At 40.4% G+C, this 21,405-nt stretch overlaps 1 protein-coding gene across 5 annotated transcripts in view; it reads left to right on the top strand.

The window, feature by feature from the left end:
- The window catches only part of CACNA2D1 (calcium voltage-gated channel auxiliary subunit alpha2delta 1), a gene marked incomplete at both ends in the record, with an annotated part of 429,826 nt that overhangs the window by 40,266 nt on the left and 368,155 nt on the right, over window positions 1–21,405 (top strand). For all 5 annotated transcript variants that reach the window (XM_082308450.1, XM_082308448.1, XM_082308449.1 and 2 more), the window contains one exon: window positions 18,371–18,452. In XM_082308450.1, coding sequence (XP_082164576.1) covers window positions 18,371–18,452 — 82 coding nt within the window. The remainder of the gene's footprint in view (window positions 1–18,370; window positions 18,453–21,405) is intronic.

Here is a 21,405-nt window from a genome sequence, read left to right as displayed (position 1 = left end):
CTTTTGCAGTGTAAGAGCTGTCCCTTCATTCCCACTTTCCGTTCCTACCAGCTATTGCTCTCTTCTACTTACTGACACCCATCCAGGCCTAAATAAATGCAGCATGACCCTCCAGAGTTGACATTTTCCCTGCTTGCCAGACTCTTTCTTATTTTCCTCCTTTCTGTTGCCTGAATACTTTGTATCTGTGCCTTTTAAATACTCTTTAGTTACTTCTGATAGCCCAGGTTAGAACCAAGGCATCTCTTTACTTGTCACAGTGAAGATCACAGCATAGGGAGAGGAGGCCTGAGGTGGAAAGTGGGTTGTGTTCTTTGCATGATCAGATTCAAATTACTGTTGTTGTTTCCATTTGAATACCCTTCTTTTTCTTTTTTTTTTTTTTTTTTAAAGGAAATCAATCCTTTCCTAGATCAATATCAGTGAATCTGCAATTGTCTATTAAACTGTTGGTAGTGCAGTTCCTTCAGAACAGCTATCACCACTGCTCTGGATTAACACTGCTCTTAATTAAATGCTATTTATGACTCTGTAACTGAAAAACCCAGTGCTTTATACTGGGAAATGGAAAGAGAGAACAAGGTGCTGGCAAAGGAAATGGAACGCACCCTTGTGATTTATCTCTTTTGCATAACACAGAAGGGCATTACTTTAGAAACTGACTTTTTTTCTTTGCTCACTGTAATGACTGCTAGAGATACTGATTTAATCAGCCAACCATGCAAGTGCAATGATTGTGAATCAGATCGTTGTGAAGCAAACAAATGTTTCACAGTAAATTGCCAAGGGATACCAGCTACCCTGCTATGTTTTTACTCAAATAGATTGTCTTTTAAGCAGCTGCCTCATAAAAAGCCTCGCTATGTATGGACCTTTAATCAAAATGTCATAAAGCCTGCGTTCTGGTATGCTTCATTTGAAACACATCCAATGCTCTTATTTATTAAATTGTCCGGCGTCAACTCCAGCCACCATTAACCCTAGTAAGCAAAGATGGATGAGGGAGTGACAAAAAGCTTGTATCAGAGCTGAGATCAGTTGTGCGTATGTGATGTCTTGATCTATTTGTACATCCCTCTTGGGGACCATCGGGCAATTAAGTTCACCCATTTCAAACACAGCCCTTTCTGTACACTCTGATTTGATAGGAGAACGGGTAATTCCTGGTAATGACTACTACATCTGTTCAATTATATTGCATTGTATTGGCGCTTAATTAGAGAATGTGTTGAAATTGGGGAAGGGGACAAGTGGAAGAGGGGAGGGTTGGCTCCAAGTAAATGTCAGAGACTCTTCCTTAATAGCCTGTCTTTTTAATGTGCATTGAATGCGCTGACAAGCATTGTGGCCTCCTGACCTTAGAGCATTTACCCGAGCCTGAGAAGGAGAGCAAAGCCTCTTTGAGAAGGCATTGTTTTAAAGCTGAATTACATTTAATGTCATTCTTGTTCAGCTTTACTGTGAACTGACCCTTACAGCCCTTTGGCCCGTGTGTGCAGTTGGAAACCATTTCTGTGCCTGAGCTTTCTGAATCAAACACTTGCAGTCTCCTCAAACAGGCTTTCAAAAGTGAAGGCCAAACGTCATGAGCACGTATTCTTATTTTTCTAAAGGTATATGTAAGTACTTTGTGAGCTATCTGTAAAACTTGTTATTCTTTTAAGGAATGAAGCTGAGACTTTTGTATTGCTCCAATAATGACATTTAGCGTTATCCTTCAATCTCCAGTTTCTGCAGATTTAAGAAAAATACTATATGTCACTATTGGAGGATTACAACAGAAATATAAGACCTGCACAGCTGTTCATGACTGAACTGTCCCGTGAAGCCTGACACTAGCCATTTCAAAAGGTTAATTTTGTAAAGTGGAAGATGGTTTTGGATGCTGCTGGTTCTTTACAGGGTAATTGCATTGATTTTTTTCTGGTAGTTCACAGTATGCTAGCACTTCTGATATATGGCTGGTCTGTCTAACACCCTGGAGAAAGTTAGTAATGATTTTAATATATCTAAAGTCCACCTGCACCAGCCTGTGCAGACACTGTCCTGATCCTGTGATCAGGAGTTCTGACCTCCCCTAGGCTTGCTAACATACAAAGAGTTCATGGATTTGGAGCTCATATTGTAATGGACAGTTTCCAAAACTGTTTTCAAGACAGAAAACTGCAGTGTTTGTGGGAACAGATTGATAACCTCTTAACAGGAGAAAAAGAATGCATTGATCATTTTCTCGTATACTATTATCCTTTTCAAATAGCCATTAATATGCATTTGCATCCCAGGAACCACAACGTGCCAGCTGCGCCTTTAGCAAAAACTCAGTGTAATTCAGCGCGACTTTGTGAAATGGAAAGAATTTAAAGACAGCATGACTATGCTAATTTTGATGCTAATTTCTGTAGAAACTTAATATTCTGTGCCAGTCTTTTGCTTGTACAATAATCTCTGCTTTGCATCTTTTGCGTCTTTTGTCGTGGTATTTTAGTTTTTGTTTTAAAGGGCAGCACTGAATGCAGATAGTGCCTATCTTTCAGAAGATGGAGTCTATTTAGGTCTTTCCAAAAAAATGTCTCTTCATTACTATAAATGTTATTACTACACATGCCACAGCAGTGGCACGTTAGGGAGGTGACAGCTTTGCACATTGGAAGTCAGGCTTTGAAAGAAAGAATATATTTGCAAATGAAACAGCTGATTAATTTGGATCTGCCGCTTTCAAGTAATATTCTTTGGAGTACACTGTACAACAAAAATTTCTTAAAGTATATAATAATTGAAAAAAAGATCATACATTAGAAGAAGAGTAGCATTAAATTGATGGAGTATAGTTGGAGTCAGTTTTTTTTTTTTTTCTCAGACTACATAGGTTTATCAGAAGGTGGCATTCTGCTATCTGATATAATAGATGTTTTATTTATGAATCCTCGTCATTATTAAACAAGAGGGATCAACATCACAGAAAACTGCATTTTGAAGGAGCTTATAAAATTTGAAGCTTGGTAGTAAAGAGCTCATAGCTGTGTGAAAAACTCTACACTTTTTTTGCCAACCTTTGTTGCTTTTTTCAGTGCTTAAATGATCATAGAATATTTTCAAAATGAGCATCATATTAAATGGCCATTGTAAATAACATAGCTTTTTAATAATAATAGTAATTTCAGATGGAGTTATAAGGAAGATTCTCCCTATACAATCAAGCCCTATCTTCCAGAGTGCATAAATACCTGCTTATCTTTAAGCATCCCTCTATTTTTACATTTAACTTTTACACTTAGGCAAGCGGCAAACCCAGAAAAGGTACAGGATCTGAGTGCAGACTCCCACTTCATCTGTGTACTTAAATTATATGACTAGTGCCACTTGCATAGGTGGAATTATTCACCTGCTCATGTACCTCGCTGCAGCAAAGCTTCTGGTGCGGGGCACGTCAATGATTTGCTGGAGCTTGTGTCAGTCCTGTGTGTTGGACTCCCTGCTGCTACAACCAAAACCCACATCAGACACTCAGATAAATATAGAGAAGTGAGCAACTGAGCTCCCTGCTGATGTAATGTCATTGCCTTAGTTGCACTTACCTAATATATTCTATGAGAGGTGAAGTACTTTAATACCCAATTTTCTCACTAAAAAAATGGCACGGGTGCTAATTTATACCTCCGTTCCCTGAAAGACAGTGAGATACACTGATTTAAGAACGTATCCATGTGTTGCTAAACTCAAGGGAAGTTTTGCTGTTCACTTCCTCAGAAGTATAGATGGGGACAAAATGAGATGTGATCATTTCTCTGAAAGCTTATATTGGCATTCCTGTTAAGTATATATATTCAATGCTGCATAACCTAAACGAAAAAATATAGTAGTATACATTCAATGTATACTGTGTATATGTATACTGTATGAAGTATACATTCAATGATGGATAATCTAAAAAGAGAAAAGCTAATGTTTTAATTTTTATCTGAATTACTATATATTTGATATTACTTTAGTAAGTTTTTTTCAGTCTGAGATCCTATCCTGTATTTCTTTGTCTGGCTGAGGCAGACTTTGAATTCAGTGTGGTCATACCATCTTCATGGCACAGTGGTATTATGCTGCTGCATTATGTAGACATTATGCAGTCTCTATTTTCACACAGCTATACCTAGATACTATGGTTTCTTCATGTATATTATGAAAAAAGGTAAATGTCCTACTGCAAACAGCAGATCAAACTAATTGCATGCTTTAAGGTGGTAAGTGTATGTGTCTTACCGTGGTGGCCTGTATAGTTGATTCAGTATGGAGAGCACACATGTCAAGTCCATATGTGTAGCTTCTGCATTCTATTTGCATGACAACAAGATCCTGGAGTGGTAATGGCATGAACTGGGTGGCTCAGATGGAATTCTCACTGACTTGAATTGGTGCACATACGTGTGGATGAACGCGCATAAGTAAGTTTCTGAATATGTTCCTGGTTTGTATGAAACTCTTTTTTCCTTTAATCCCTTCTTTACTCGTATCCAATATGCCATATTTTAATTTCCTTATACTTTTTTTCTGAGGCTAAAATGTAAGTAGTATGTAAGTGCTTATTAGTTTGGGGAAAAAGTAATTTCAATATAAATTATGGTTAAATTATGAGTGTGATATGTTAAACACAACTGATAAAATCATTTTTTGCCTGAAACGCCATAGCAAAAATGTGCAGTTAAGCGCTTTGTAAAGTTCCATTACACTAAGATTTATTTTTCAATCATTTTTTTAAGACATGCTTTTTTATTCTCCAAAGGCATGATACCATTAACAGACTTACCGTATAATATAAAACCATCAAAAAATAGCAGCGTTTACATATTACTTTGCATAGGGACCAGCTGCTAATCCAGGTTCTGTTGCTACAGTACTGGAATCACTGTAGACATGTATTTGAGGTTCAGTTTCGGTCGCCTTTTTACTGAATTGAATGTATGATTTTAGTGGAGTATCTGTGTTTGTGCTAGAGTAATGAACTTAGTCCAGATTGCATTGGACACTTTGAATACTACTTATCAGAGGTGAAGCCAAGAGAGGATGAGAGGCATCTTGCATGCTATTCTGGGGGAACTCCTGTGGGGGCAAGTATACCAGGGACTCTCCAGTGGCTGCTCCTCCATGAGATCTATATGCCAGGCCATATGTTAGACCACTGCAATTTAAAACAAAATGATTGTGTTTCATCTAGTACAGATTAGAAACTACTTAAGGATTCTTCATTTTGAACTTATATTTCTCAGCCACAGAAATGGTAACTAGATTTTGAGTGTTTGATTGTTTTTTCAATGCTAAGCAATAAATGGTACTAGATGTATATCTGATTGTAAAAGGCTTTAATGAAACACATCTGAGAACTACTGACAGTCATTTGAGCTGAAAATTTGTTATGTCTTCTCTGTTAAAACTGTTTTAGTACTATAATCTTTGATAATTAAAGCATAATAACTTTTAAGGAGTTCTTTTTACAGCTTATAGTAATTTTGCAGCTGATTCTATTTGTCAAGCTTACATTAAAGATTGAGCTTAAATTATTAAATGATATTTTGTGCAACAGTAATTTCCATTAGAGGATATTTTTCATGTTATTTGCTAGGAAGCTTTAGACTCCAGAATAACACTTTTGGCAAAGTGAAGGGAAATATTTGTGAAGCAGAAGCTGTAATTATGAACATGTGTGGCTAAACACCTGTCAGCCACTTGGTTTATACTGAACAAGCTTATAAAATAATATGACCATGCCTTGATCCTGGCTCTTGAAAATGAACACCGTATTTAAGGAATTACTTGGTCACTCCTGTTTAACATCTGGATGCTTTGGAGAATCTGCCACACACTTACTAAAGTGGAAAGTGCAGTTACAGATAAGGAACTGAACTGAAACATGAGGAGAGGGTGTTTCAATGGGAGTGAGCAGTAGTGAGTGGGTCCAGCTGCTGGGTCAGAGGGTGCTGTTCCCAGATCCATCCTTGAAGCCTTCTAATGGAGATATTTAGGCAAGGTTTTGTTGGAAGGTGAGAGCAAAGCAGCCATTCAAGCTGTGCTCCTGGGCTACAAAGGAGATGTCGGGGTGAAGGAGTTAGTTGGGCCTAGAAGTTCCGGGTGAGGATGGAGAAAGGTTTCTGCTTTTCTAGACATTGGGGCAAACACTGAGCAGCTCATGGTGCCATCCACACTTGACCATTTCCATCCTGGAACCTGCCACTGGAACTCAGTACTAAGCAGTGAACCATTTGTTAGGACAGAGGCAGTCATTGGGGTGTGTCAGATCTGCCCTTCACTAGTCATGAGCTATTGACTTGCCACTGCTTTTGTCCTGGAAGTCAGTGGTGGAACTTAAATCTCCTGAGCTGCTGGCCAAACCAGGGGGCAGTTCCTTCTCTTTCTGTCTGTATCAGTGCTGCATCACTGGGTTCCTAGTGCCCCATTTATCTGTGGTACAGAGGGATTCCTTGAAAGAGCCGTTGGTAGAGCAGTCATTAGTGAATGCTCCTGCATGCTTGTTCTGTGAAGGCTATTGATGAAGAGGATGGAGAGGAACCATGTTTATGTAGAGGAGTCTTTGAAAAAAAATTGGAAAATCGTAATAGCTTCTGTGACTGAGTGGCTTAAACATGTGAAATAAGAGCTTAAAAATCCCAAGTCTAAACATTAAAATATCTGCTACTAAAAATCAAATGTACCCTGAAGAGTTTTCTGTCTACATTGACCCTTTCTACAGAATGACAGATATGACACAGAAATTATGTCTTACTCCCCAAATGTTTCAATTTGACAAATGTAAAGTAACTATTTCAAGCAAGGATTTTACATTTTGAAAACAGGAAAGAGCAAGAGGGTCCCTCTGGCCTTGTCTATTGGGACTGTCTTATATCTGTAAAGTCCTTGCAGACTACATGGCCAGCAGCTTGTCACATTTGGGCAGATAAGACAGTCAAAGAGGGCAAAGAAACAAAGTACTATTTTTTCTTCTTGTCAACAGAGGAAATATCTTTGCCTATGGAGCAGATGATGCATTTTGTGCATCCGTTTGCATGCACAGAGATAGCATGGTTTCCCTATTTTCCTCACTCAGTGCAGTAGATAAATGTCATGAATTAATCTGTGCTTTGCTTTTATTACACAAAAGTTCTTCCAAACATTTATACAAAATGGTGTGATACATTTTTCAACAGATAGCTGGCAGTGGATATACATGCCTGTATCATTATCGCATTGGAATAAAGTGAGATCTCCCAACACTTGCAGTGCACGCCCCTTTTCACTTAAATTTCCAAATCTTTAACTTCCTTGCAAATTGCTATTTACTATATATAGTATTTATACTATACTTGTAAGCTGTCATACTTTCACAAAGTCCGTTAGCAAATTTCCAGACTACAGAAAGAGGAGTATTGGAGCGCTGTACACCACCTTGAGGGGTTTATAACCATAGAAGTTATAGAATGAGGTGACCATGTCTCTAGATGATGAATTTAAATCTCCTCCACCCTGTGGCATCTAATTGGACTCTTACAAATCCTATAGTAAGATCTGGAAAATTCACAAATGCTTGTATGGATTACTTTGCCTTAATTTGTTTTTATATCACATCTAAATTACATAACCCTCTTTTATTCATTTTCTGGCTGTGCAGTGGAGATTGAAGAGCTTGATCTGATAACCATGGGATTTTAGTGATCTTCTTTATATCAGTCTCTCCATATCCAACCCTTTTCTTTCCCTGATTTAGAATCAGTGGGATTTTAGCACACTACAACAATTTGTTCAGTATTTCACAAAACCTGCCTTTATTACTCCTTCCAAAGTCTGGTTCTCTATAAATCTATCTATCCGCCCACATATCTGAAATACGAGTACTGTCAGCTTAATAGGTCATCAAAATATATGGTGGTATTAAAACTCAGTAGTTTTGCAGTAGGAGGTATAAATGCAGCAACACGGGTAATTTCTGTGTAGAAGGTTAGTAATTCCATTGTAACATATGTTTTTCTTTCACATGCCTTCTATAAATTACAATAACAGTTTCTGTTTGCCCTTTAGTGTTGCCTGAGAGGGACAAAGAATCGTTGAGAATCCTGCTTTTATGATAATTTTGTAGCCTTTCCCCCCTCTTTCACTGACAGCAAATCTTCTAAAAAGCATCTGATCCTGAAAGTGAAGGTTTTTCTGAGCAAGAAAGTAGATTGGGGTTAGCTTGGAAAAATATAGCAAGGCTTGCTCTCTCACAGTTTCTGAGTCTAATCTCATTTATCTTCATTTTTCAAACACCACTTTTCTATTGAATTAGGACCAATGTGTTACATACTTTTTTTCTTCTTGATAAAAAGAAATATTGACCTATTTTGAAAACACTTCTTCCTCTTGCTACTTACAGCTTTCATTACTTTAATTGTTGTTATTTTTGTATGCAAGAACTATTCAGAAACTTGAGCAAAATGTAAGCTTAACTGAGGAGAGCTGGATGTGGATCTCCAACATACCAAGCGACTTCAATCGGCAGAGTTAAGTTCTACACCTGCCTCTTTAGATTATAAGACATTATTTAAGCAGAAGTCAGCTAATGGACCTTAAATTAGTGTGAGTGGTCTACAAAGCTGTGGCATATAATTACTGGAATCTACTTTTATTGAAGTCAGCAGAAAAAAATTGCATCAGTTTAAGCAAGAAAAAGGTTATAGCCAGGCTATCCTACATCTAGATCTCTTGGTTTCTTTTACCATTGTAACTGAGCAGTGCTCTGTTCCGCAAGTACCGTTTGGTATACAGGTTTAACATAAAAATAGGTTTTAATGAAGTTAGAAGAAAGATTTCTTAGTCTGGCACCTGCTATATTAAGTTCTACTTGGAGCATGACTAGGGGCGTACCTGTGAAAATCCTCTGACTTTAGGAAATGTAATTGTCATACTTTAAAAAAAAGAAAAAAAAAAAGGAAAAAAAAAGGAAAAGAAGAAAAATGAAAAAAAAAGAAACAAAAACAAACCTTTCTGTGCTGTCAAAATAGCTGTTATGCTAGGTTGGCTAATAGTGCAATGTGGATGGATGGCTCTGTAGTGTTCTGGCTGTTTCTTCATCAATCTGATCAGAGCCCAGGCTGTCGCAGCAGGGTTGTACCTTCTAATTCCCCAGTAAGTGACCCGTGTCTGTCTGTCTTTAATCAGACAGTCCCCTTCATCATTCAAATCACTTACAAGTTGCTGTGGAAAGGCATGTGGGCAGTCCTTTTGTCTAGTCATTGCTTGATATGGGGAAGACCTGTGTGGGGGAGAAGGGGGTTAAAATCAATTGTACTGCAAAATGTAGTTACCTTTCAGTGGAACATCCATTGCAATGTTTGTGCCAAACTAATAATGATAGGAACAAACTAACCTTTTGTACAGGCTTTCTCTTGGTGCCCTTTGCAGAAAAAAATGACTGCTGCTTCTTTAAGTCATGGGAGCTCACGTTTGCTGTGACAGCTTTCCAATTGTTAAATAAACTCTGACCAGGAGCAGCTGTCAGACAGATATTGCACTACAGGCTTCAATTAAAAGGAGCACCAGACAAGAATTTCAGTGCCTAAAGGCTCTTGTTTCATTTTTTTAAAGACACATTTTTTTTTAAAAAATGCAATGAGATAATATGATTCCTTAACTGAAAAAAAAAAAAAAAAAAGTTGTATTTTAAACATTCTGCTAGATTTTACTGTGAAATTTATAGGATGTGATTGTGGCCATTTCAGAAAAACAGTCCAGTTTTGTCTGGTGGCAAGATTGGAGTATTGAGATGTGGAAATACTGACATTACACCTTATAAATAATACTAATGATGCTATTTAAATTCTTGTGGGAAGGCAAGAGTAATTACACTGAGCCTTCTCAGAGTTGTAGAATGCCATTTTATCATTTGTACTTTTGATAGTAATCTAGAAAAACCCTTCCAAAGTTATTACTTTTTATTATGTTGGACTAGCTGTTGTAGGGGCAAGTAAGAAAAGCACAGCTTCCACTACAGAAGGTCTAATAGGCTAAGATGAATATGCAGCAAAATAATCTTTTAGGGTAAATATACAGTCAGTTCTGGAAGAAGCATTATTATTTACATTTAAGTTACAGCTGAGGAGGGAAATTGGCACTAAATTAGAATGAAGGTTCCCTTCTGAAGGGACCAGAAGGCCCAATATGCAGACCAGACCCACTTCTTAGGGAAGTCTGCTGCATCCCAGGGACCTGGGTTAAAGATGTGAAGAGAAAACTTCCTACCCTGGTACGACCCTCAGATTATTATTACTATCCATTATTGATTTTTCAGGTAGGCAGCCATGAAGTTGCATCAAGAAGTGTGAGGGCAATCAAGAGAGACTTCAGGGCCTTGGGATGACTGGTTAAGGGATCAGGAGCACAAGTAGTGTTCTCCTCTATCGTTCCAGTGGTAGGGAATGATGAGGGAAGAAAGAGCCAGCAGATCAATACCTGGCTCTGAGCATGGTGTCACCAGTGGAATTTTGGGGTTTTTAAGCAACCCCAATCATGGGTTGCTCTACATGACACCAGGCCTGCTGGTGACAGATGGGGTACACCTGTCTCAAAGGGGAAAAAGTATCTTTGCACAGGAGTTAGCAGGGCTCATTGAAAGAGCTTTAAACTAGATTTGAAGGGGGAAAGGGATAGAACCAGGCTGACTAGAGATAAGTCTGGGGGCAGCATGCCAATGTTTGAGGGACAGTGTGCTAGCGATGTCGTTCAGTCTGCCATCTCAGTGGAGGCAGGGGATGGAGATCCATGCGGCAGCAAAGATGCAAGGGTTATGGATGTGTTAGAAACCGTGCAAGCGCCTGAGAATGGTCATGTAGGAATTAGGGTTTCTCCCCCCAGAAAGGCGGCGGGATCTAGAGCCCAACTGAAGTGCATCTACAGCAATACACGCAGCATGGGCAGCAAACAGGAGGAGCTGGAAGCCGTTGTGCAGCAGGAAAACTATGATATGGTTGCCATCACAGAAACTTGTTGGGATGACTTGCACAACTGGAGTGCTGCAATGGATGGCTATAAACTCTTCAGAAGGGATAGGCAAGGAAGGAGAGGCGGTGGGGTAGCCCTGTATGTTAGCAGGTGTTTTGATTGTCTAGAGCTTAATGATGGTGATGACAGGGTTGAGTGTTTATGGTTAAGAATTAGGGGGAAGGCCAACAAGGCAGATATCCTGGTGGGAGTCTGTTATAGACCACCCAACCAGGATGAAGAGGGAGACAAAATATTCTATAAGCAGCTGGGAGAAGTCTTACAATCACTAGCCCTTGTTCTCATGGGGGACTTCAACTTACTAGATGTCTGCTGGAAATACAATACAGCAGAGAGGAAACAGTCTAGGAGGTTCCTGGAGTGTGTGGAAGATGATAACTTCCCGACACAGCTGGTGAGTGAACCAGCTAGGGAAGGCACCCCGGTGGACCTGTTGTTTCTGAACAGAGAAGGACTTGCAGGTGATGTGACAGTTGGAGACCATCTTGGCACAGCAATCAGAAAATGATAGAGTTTTCAATTCTTGGAGAAGTAAGGAGGGGGGTCAGAAGAACTGCTGCCTTGGACTTCTGGAGGGCAGACTTTGGCCTGTTCAGGAGCTTGGTTGACAGAGTCCCTTGGGGGCAGTCCTGAAGGACAAAGGAGTCCAGGAAGGCTGGACATTCTTCAAGAAGGAAATCTTACAGGCGCAGGAGCAGGCCATCCCCATGTGTCAAAAGACAAGCTGGTGGGGAAGAAGACTGGCCTGGCTCAACAGAGAGCTTTGGCTGGAACACAGGAAAAAAAGGAGAGTTTATGACCTTTGGAAGAAGGGGCGGGCAACTCAGGAGGACTACAAGGATGTTGTGAACTTTTGCAGGGAGAAAATTAGAAGGGCCAAAGCCCAACTAGAACTTAATCTGGCTACTGCCATAAAAGACAATAAAAAATGTTTCTATAACTACATTAGCAACAAATGGAGGGCTAAGGAGACTCTCCATCCTTTATTGGATGCGGGAGGAAACATAGTGACAAAGGATGAGGAAAAGGCTGAGGTACTTAATGCCTTCTTTACTTCAGTCTTTAATAGTCAGACCAGTTGTTCTTGGGGTACCCAGCCCCCTGAGCTGGAAGATGGGGACAGGGAGCAGAATGAAGTCCCCATAATCCAAGGGGAAATGGTTAGCGACCTGCTACACCGCTTAGACACATGCAAGTCTATGGGGTCGGATGGGATCCACCCAAGGGTACTGAGAGAGCTGGCAGAAGTGCTCACCAAGCCACTTTCCATCATTTATCATCAGTCCTGGCTAACCAGGGACATCCCAGTGGACTGGAGGCTGGCAAATGTGGTGCCCACTTACAAGAAGGGCTGGAGGGAGGATCTGGGGAACTACAGGCCTGTCAGCCTGACCTTCGTGCCAGGGAGGGTTTTGGAGCCATGGTCCTGAGTGCCATCACAAGGCATATACAGCACAACCAGGTGATCAGGCCCAGTCAGCGTGGGTTTATGAAAGGCAGGTCCTGCTTGACTAACCTCATCTCCTTCTATGACAAGGTGACCCTCTTAGTGGATGAGGGAATGGGTGTGGATGTTGTCTACTTGGACTTTGGTAAAGCCTTTGACACTGTTTCCCACAACATTCTTGTGGAGAAGCTGGCTGCTCATGGCTTGGATAAGTGCACTCTGCACTGGCTTAAAAACTGGCTGGATGGCCAGGCCCAAAGAGTTGTGGTGAATGGAGTTAAATGCAGTTGGTGGCCGGTCACAAGTGGTGTTCCCCAGGGCTCAGTATTGGGGCCAGTTCTGTTTAATACCTTTATCAATGATCTGGACAAGGGGATGGAGTGCACCCTCAGTAAGTTTGCAGATGACACCAAGCTGGGTGGAAGTGTTGATCTGCTGGAGGGTAGGAAGGCTCTACAGAGGGATCTGGACAGGCTGGATCAATAGGTCGAGACCAATTACATGAGGTTCAACAAGGCTCAGTGCCGGGTCCTGCACTTGAGTCACAACAACCCCATGCAACGCTACAGGCTTGGGGCGGAGTGGCTGGAGAGCTGCCTGTCGGAAAAGGACCTGGGGGTGTTGGTTGACAGCCGCCTGAATATGAGCCAGCAGTGTGGCCAGGTGGCCAAGAGGGCCAATGGCATCCTGGCTTGTATCAGGAATAGTGTGGCCAGCAGGACCAGGGAGGTGATAGTGCCCCTGTACTCGGCACTGGTGAGGCTGCACCTCGAGCACTGTGTTCAGTGTTGGGCCCCTCACTACAAGAAGGACGTTGAGGTGCTGGAGCATGTCCAGATTAGGGCAACGAAGCTGGTGAAGGGTCTGGAGCACAAGTCCTATGAAGAACGGCTGAGGGAGCTGGGGTTGTTTAGCCTGGAGAAAAGGAGGCTGAGGGGAGACCTTATTGCTCTCTACAGCTACCTGAAAGGAGGGTGTGGTGACATGGGGATTGGTCTCTTCTCCCAAGTAACAAGTCATAGGACAAGAGGAAATGGCCTTGAGTGCACCAGGGGAGGTTTAGGTTGGATATTAGGAAAAACTTCTTCAGTGAGAGGGTTGTTAGGCACTGGACCAGGCTGCCCAGGGAAGTGGTTGAGTCCCCATCCATGGAGGTATTTAAAAGTCAGGTAGATGCGGTGCTTAGGGCCATGGTTTAGTGGTGGACTTGACAGTGCTAGGATAACAGTTGGACTTGGTCTTAAAGGTCTTTTCCAACCTAAATGATTCTATGATTCTAAGATGGACTTTGTCCTATTCCAGTTTAGAAACTGATCCTGTCTACCCTAACCTGCCTAAAAGTCAAGGATGTAGCCTAGCTAGGCTGGAACCTGGACTAGGAATCCAAGTTGTCTAGGGGTGCACTAGAGGCAATGTAGATGATGATAGGTAGTTCAGCTCACCTGGCTGAGGATAGAATGGGTCAGCTCTAGAGATGCCTTTTTCCACTGACTGAAGCAGAAGCCTAGTTCAACTGCAAATTGAAACAAAAAAAGAAAACAAAAACTAGTCTGGGTGACTAACTTCAAAAGGCAGGGTATGGGCTAATTGTGTGGAGGCAGGAATTCTAGACAATATATAAGAAGTATTTATTGAAAAATCAAGAATATTTTTGCAAGTTAAAGAGGAAAGTGATCCATATTTCATTTACAAGTAATAGTAGTAATAAGTAATTAAAGTTTTTAAGGCTAACTTCTTCCAAAATTTCAAGTTTAACTAACTAACTAACTAACTAACTAACTAACTAACTAACTAATATATGTTCTTACCATTCCAGTTTCCTTTTAGGACAGAGAGGAATATATCCAGTAAAAATACAATGCAGTGGGAAATGAAAAAAAGTCAATTTAAAAATCAATCCTCTGAGTTTTTCTATCGACTCCTCTTAGAAATAACACCTAGAATTTTTATAACTGAAATGGATCATAAAAAAATCTCAATGTGTTCAATTATTTATTTTATGCTTTTGAAAACACTTTTGGGTAATGGGTTTCACTTTTTCACCTGTCATATACCTCATTCTTTCACACAGAAAAATAGAAACCATTAAAAAATGGAAGACGATAACATTGTTTTGTTTTTGTTCATACTTGTGCTTATGAGTTGGTGCTGTTCTTACAGATACACATGATGGGCTTAAAGCCATGATAAAGATAATACACCATAAGGGATGATTTTTAACAAACTGATTTCTATATAGAACTAAATATTTTTGTAATATAAGGGCTTTGTGGAGATTTAAACCAGGAAGTTAATTTAGTTTGGAAAGCAAAGTATAGAAGGGAAGGTTTGGGAGCATTAAAAGAACAATGGAATCAATTATAATAGTCAATGAAAATGTAATTGGTCCCTAAATCCCAACATACATCACTTTCCTGTGGCCATGTTAGAGATGTAGGATGTGAATGAGCAAAGAAATAAGGCAGTAAGAGTACTCTTGGTGATACAATGCAAAAGGAGAAAGCAAATACAGACCGTGACTCTGTTGATCTTTTGCACCTATTAGTCTCTGTTGAACCTCCATGGAAAAGCATCAACACTAACTTGAAGGGGTCTACTTGTTATTTGGCTTGGAGACAGGTAGGAAAGTGACTCAAACGGTACAGCAAACATTCACCAAAGAATGGCAAAATAGCCTGAAGATTGGTCAAATCACATAAAGGGTAAGAAGTGTCAGGAAAGGGTTGCTCAGTTACAGTGGATAAATGGAGCGTTTGGACACCTGTTAAAATATCGTGTCCATCTGGAGGTCTTTCCCTTAGCATGCTTTGTTTTGTAAGTGTTCAAGGAGATATTAAGCCCTGCAGCAGAGAGTTCTGGTGGGGCACCGGAGGACAAACTCATGGAGTCTCCAGTCTTTTTACTCATTCTGCTGCCGATCCCTGACTTTTGCAGGATTTGTGGAGAGAGTAGGGGGATATACCAAGTTAAGAGGTAGGCCCATTTTGAGGTAAATCCTCTTTTCATGCCATGATATGGAGGGGGTACCTCTGGAAATGACATATCCATAAGATTTCCATTGAAGACACTTGCTCAAGCCCTTCTTCCAGTACGGACTCCTATAATTTGCCATTAAAAGGCTCTATTGCTAGTGAAGAGGTTTACTCTTACTAATTTATTAGCAGTTTATTACTAATCAGCTGTGAGATGACTGAATTCTTAACAACTGTTCGAGTACCCATCAGTCCTTTTTAAGTGCCAAAGGGTTTGTCCCAGTAAGCCTTTTTTACATTCCACATCACACTTTTTTTTTTTTACAACTTTCACAATTTTCTGCGCATCCTTTTTCCTCATGGAGAATCTGGTGAGTATTTTATACAGTGGAACTCCTCCTGTTAAGACTTTAGAACTGTTTTATTTAGCAGCATTGCTTTTGCAGTCTTTTAAAAGAGTTTTTTTAAAGCTTGGCCCAAATTAGAAAAAATATCTGCCAGCTAAAAAAAGTGTTCATGGAAATCTAGATAATCACAACCTGTGTGATAAGGTGTCCTCTTGCATTATTGATTTGTCATACATAGCTTTTCAATCAATATAGTCTTCTTCCCAAAATTTTGGAATTATAACTCAGCATTCTGGCATCTGGACTAAAAGTCAGTCTTTGTTGAGTGTACTGAGAAGATTTTAAAGGGTAAACAGTCTTCTGAAAGCTTCTAGCCTCTGGGAACTAGATCAATTAAAATTGCTCAGTGATGAATGAGAGCAGTGAAATAATTTCAGTCTAAAACTTTTTCATTCCTTTTTTTTTTTAAATTTAGGGTGTTTTGAGATGTAATTTTTATATGTCTGAAACACCTGGAATCCAGTGAGGAAATAATGGAAGTGCTGTACAGAGTGAAATCACTGTTCTTTATCTAAAGATTTGGAAGGGAAAAATAAACATGTGACACAATAGAAAATAAAGGATATGACACAACAGATGAGAGTGTCAAACAAGCCAGTCCAGGGGCTGGAGGGACGATTAAAACAGTAGTATCACAGGCAGAAGCTATGAGTAATGAGAAACCATGGCTACAACTTGCTAGTTCAATTTCTGCTACAGATTTTTTTGAAGGCCTCAAAGACACTTTGAGATAAACCTATAAAAAGTTCTTGTTTACTGTGTCAGAGTAGTCTACTTGTGGGAAATAGGATTCAAACAGGATTCATGAGAGACAGTGTATTGATTGGGGAGCGACCCATTATTGACTGAGAAGAGGGATTTGTCTTAAATCTGGCACTTTCATAAAACTCAGTACCTTCCTGACTAGGTAGTTCCCATTCCTATCTCTGCACATGTTATTTTGGGCTGCCAGAAGGTCCTTCATGTTAGATGTCACAGCCCTAAATTTTTGTTTGGATGACTGATTGCTTTCTTCTAAAGCATGAGGAAGGATCCTTTAATAAATGTAGCCCAGTTGCAACTCCATAATATTGTGCCCTTTTGAGATATTGTAGAGAACTGATAGTGCAAAACGACGAGATGTCTCAAACGGCCTTGGGGCTAAAACCAGAATGCAGAGCCGGGGTCGCTAGGACCCAGGACCGAGCAGTGCCTGGAGCGAGGGTGAGGGGGGGAGTCCTGTGGAGACCGATGGCCTTGCCTTGCCCCATCCCCATCCTCCACGGTCTATGAAAACCCGATAAAGCACCTTATCTCCCCCACATGGCCTCCTGGGGGAGGGTCCTGGTATCACTTCTCTTGATTTGACTGGTTGCCCCTCTTAATTCGACTGGTATCTCTACCACTCCTGGGACTGGGAAGAGAGAAGATTCCAGAATTCCAGAGAGTGAAATCTATAAATAGGGACCCTCACTCTCTCTCGCCCTCTTTTCCCCACCGAATACCCTCGTTGGCAGGTCCAATGCTGGATCCAGGACTGGTGATTCTCCTCTTCTTTCCTCTCTCTCTTTCTTTCTTTCACTTCTCCTAAGGTTATTAAGTTGTTAAAGTTACGAAATTGTAGTTAAGTACTGCATGGCCTACCTTGATTTTCCATAAAGCCGCATAGGTTAGCCATATAGCTGGGGTAGATATAATCATGAGAGGGCTGGCGGGTAGTGAATATTTGTACTCAGTATTTGTTTCTATAGAAGCTTTCTGTTAAAGATGGTGATTGTGTATGGACCTTGAGTGTTGGTTCACCTTAATCCACCCCAAGAGGATTTGCGAATCTTAGTTGCTCCTTCCCCCTTCCCCTGGGTGGGACGTGACAGATATTGATTGTGTTTTGCTGTTTTTCTCTGCTTCTGCTATCTGTTGGGAGGGGGACCTCAAGGCCCTCAGGAAAGGCATGGCTGGGAGCGAGCTGCAGGTCAGGCAGGTTGTCCTGGCAGGCAGCGTATCAGCTCTGTTGCGGTGATCTTTGCTACAGCTAGTAATAGATACGATGGCATGCTTGGTTTACAGCCGGCCTAGTGTGGTGGCCATCACAGAAAACTGTATGAGAAGAATCAGGTCATCAAGGCTGGGTAGAGGCTCTATTGAAGAAAAAAAAAAAAAAAGAAAAAAAGAAGGTAAATTAGGCTCTGTCGCATTTGGAAACAGACCTTGGTACCTGTCAACAAGAGGCAGCTACAGTGATATAATTGATGGTGAAGACAATGTCTGTCCTGGAGAGCACCAGGCAAACTCCAGCTGATGAAAAGTAAAAGCAAGTGGCTTAGATTTGAGTCAGCAAAAGAGAATACCATCAGGGTGTAACTTGAATATTTTGGTCATTCCAAGCTTACAACTTTTTAGCAGTCAAAGACAAGTCTTGTACATTTTGTATTCAGTTTTATCAACATATTTTGACCTTTTTGCCCTTTTCTTGTGCTATATAATTGTATGCAAGTTCCATTTGCCAGTGATCTGATTGGATTTCTCTCTTTTCTTTTTGGTTTCTGTAGGATAAAATCATGGGTAGACAAGATGCAAGAAGATCTTGTAACATTAGCACGAACTGCAAGCGGAGTGGACCAGCTTGCTGCGGTGAGTAAGAAGATGCACCTTAGACTGCAATAACTAGAAAGTGAAGTGAATTGTGTGGATCATCTAGGCATTATGATCATTTCATCCCAACATAGTAAAAAGATTTCGGGGAATTAAACTTCGCAGTACTTACTGAGAAAGAAATGAACAACACAGACATCCATCAATTCACTCTCTTAATGTTGCAGCACTTGCTCATTGCTAATATTTAATCAGCTTTGCAGTATCAGACATAAGGCTTACCATTGCTGCAACACTTCCACCTGAAGCAACTGCTTTTATGGTATAAGTTTGTCAAATACGGTATCCAGGAAGCAACCGTTCATGGCAGTGGAAAATTCTGCTATCTGTTAACAAGGGAGACTATTTTTCTGACACATTTCCTGAAATGAGGCAGCTTTTGGTTAGAAGAAATGTAGATGAGAATGAAAAATACTTTTATTCAGCTGTTCCAATTTAACCCAAAGTGTGTTTTAGGGAAGAATTTACAATTCTTCTGTCATTGAGAAGAAACTTTTGTGATATATTCCATTCACAGAAGGTAAAAACACATCTGAGATTGCAGAAAAATGAAGTCACAATTCAGAGAATATCAGGGTTGTGCTGCCTATACAACTTTTTGTGTATACATCATGATCCAGTATGCAACCACATGATCATACATTTCCCTCTCCCCATCCCTGCACAAGTCCCATGGCTCCTGTGAACCAAGGGATCTCTGGGTTGATCTAGGACTCTATAATGAAGGGATATTTTGCTGTTATGTCAGGAAAAGAAGTTGTTCTGTCAGCCAACAAAAGCCCTTGGTGCTGGGGAACTGAACATGAAGCCATGACATTTGGCTTGCAGAAGTCATAATCTCCCCAGATGATCCATGAAATGAATAGTAGCTGTTTTTCAAAGCCATTAAGAAATGTATATTAATGTATTCCTTTGACCTTAATGACTTTTTACCCAGACATCCACACGCCTCATATGAGTCCTGTCCCAGGAGGACATTTTCTCTTTCCTGATGATAAGAGGAGGCTAGATGACTAGCTCAGATGTCCACATTTATACTGTGGAAGCTTCAGTTTAAATGAGATCACCACCGTCCTATAGAAGGAAGGGCTGTGTCACTGAATGTACATGAGGAACATAAATGAAGATTGCAGAGATTATTTTAGTTCTGGCCTTTCCTAATATTTGAGAGCTTCATATTGGAACACAGTTTAAGGCAGATGCTTTAGATGCACTTTTTAATCTTGGAAAACTCCAAACAAACTGAAAACGAAATCTTGAAATCCTAACACAAAGTGTCAGATTGATACACGCATGGGTTTCCTGCATAGGATCTCAACAACACAGAAATGTCTGTCACTTGAGCTTTCTGAGGAACCATAAGGTTTACCCAGCATGGAACACTGATGGAAGTTTTTGTAGGTGGATTTTCCACCTATCTGCTGACAGAGAGCAACGATGCTTGCGAATCATTTGTCTCTCTCCAGATTTTGGTGAGGAGTTTCTCCTAAGGGAGGGCCCTTTTTGCTCATCTGATCTAGGTGTGATCTGTTCTCTTCTGCACTTGTCGTGTCTCTTTTTCCCCATCGTCTCCTCATTCAGCATCGTACCTCTGATCCACCATTGGACTTCCTGTTCCATTCCTGCTGTGCTGCGTGGGCTATCTTTCATCTCTCTTCAACATATTCTGTTTCTGTTTCAGTTTCTACCTTTGCTGCCTGGCCAGTCTGCCTTTTTCCATTACATTGGCTTCTTATCCCTATTTTAGGATCTCTCTCCTCAGCTTTTTTCAGTTCAGCACCTCTCTCTGGACTCTTTAGTTTGCCTTAGCATTTCCAAAACATTCTGTCCAGGTGTGTGTGGCCAGCCTGTCCAAATACCCCTATTGCATCTCTTCTCTTCCACAGGTATTTTTCTTCTCCCTTCTCACCTTTCCCTCCATCACTAGTTCTCAGTCCCAAACCTGTAGTTTTCTCCTGTATGCTTTTTCTATTTCTCCTCCCCTTCTAGTCCCTTTTCTCCTTATTCTTTGCCTACCATTTTCCAGTCCGTTATCTCCTACTTCCATATCCTAATCTCTTGCCCTTTGTTCTTCCTTCAGTTTTCATCTCCTCTTTCTCCCACTGCTTAGACTGCAAGGGTATAGAGATTACCTGAGAGACCACAGCAAGTCTGAGCTTTAGCTGCAGAGGAGGTATGACGTTCTCTAGGAGTGATGCATTCTGGGCTGGAATACACCTGTGTGTAGTTTTTCAGGGATTTAGCTGATAAAATCTCTGCAGTGACCTGCAGGTGCTTTTCAGGCTAAAATTCGTTGAATTCCAAGGAGTAAAAAGTGTATATTTGAATAGATGTGTTAAGTTTTTAATCTACAGTGCAGGGGCAATAGGGTATTTCAAAGGGAAATGAGTTACAGAGGATTTCTAACTTGAGCAAAACAATGAGTTAATATCTCAACCATTTTGCCTGACTTTTCCATGCAAAGACCACATAGTAAAATAGATAATGAAAAGCCAAGAGGTTGATGCTGTCACTCTTTTTTTCCCTGAGAAAAATTTTAGTTGATGTAGTAAATATTCGGCAAACTTGCAAGCTGCTAAAACAGTCTTATAATGAGAACTGCTGGGCAAGCATAATAATATGTAGTGCTATACTTAAAGCTATACTTAAAGTATACCACAGTGACATTCACGCTGAAAAAAAAAAAAAACATTAGTCTGTGAATACTGTAGGTAAGTTTCTTTTTGAAAGCCGAAATTTATAGCACACTTCAAGCAAATAATAAGTTATCTCAGAGGGTATCCATAAGGTGGTCAATATGTGCTTGTAATCCTAGGATTAAAAGCATGAAAGGGGGATGTTTCCATGTAAAATATCCCTCTATATCAAAGTCGTTTGTTTGACCTAAATTGCATGATGTCTTTCTGTAGCCACAAGCTTTTAATTAGCTCTC

Source organism: Platalea leucorodia (genome assembly GCF_965183815.1).
Source record: "Platalea leucorodia genome assembly, chromosome: 4".
Classification (NCBI taxonomy): domain Eukaryota; kingdom Metazoa; phylum Chordata; class Aves; order Pelecaniformes; family Threskiornithidae; genus Platalea; species Platalea leucorodia.
This window is presented reverse-complemented; position numbering and strand designations above follow the sequence as displayed.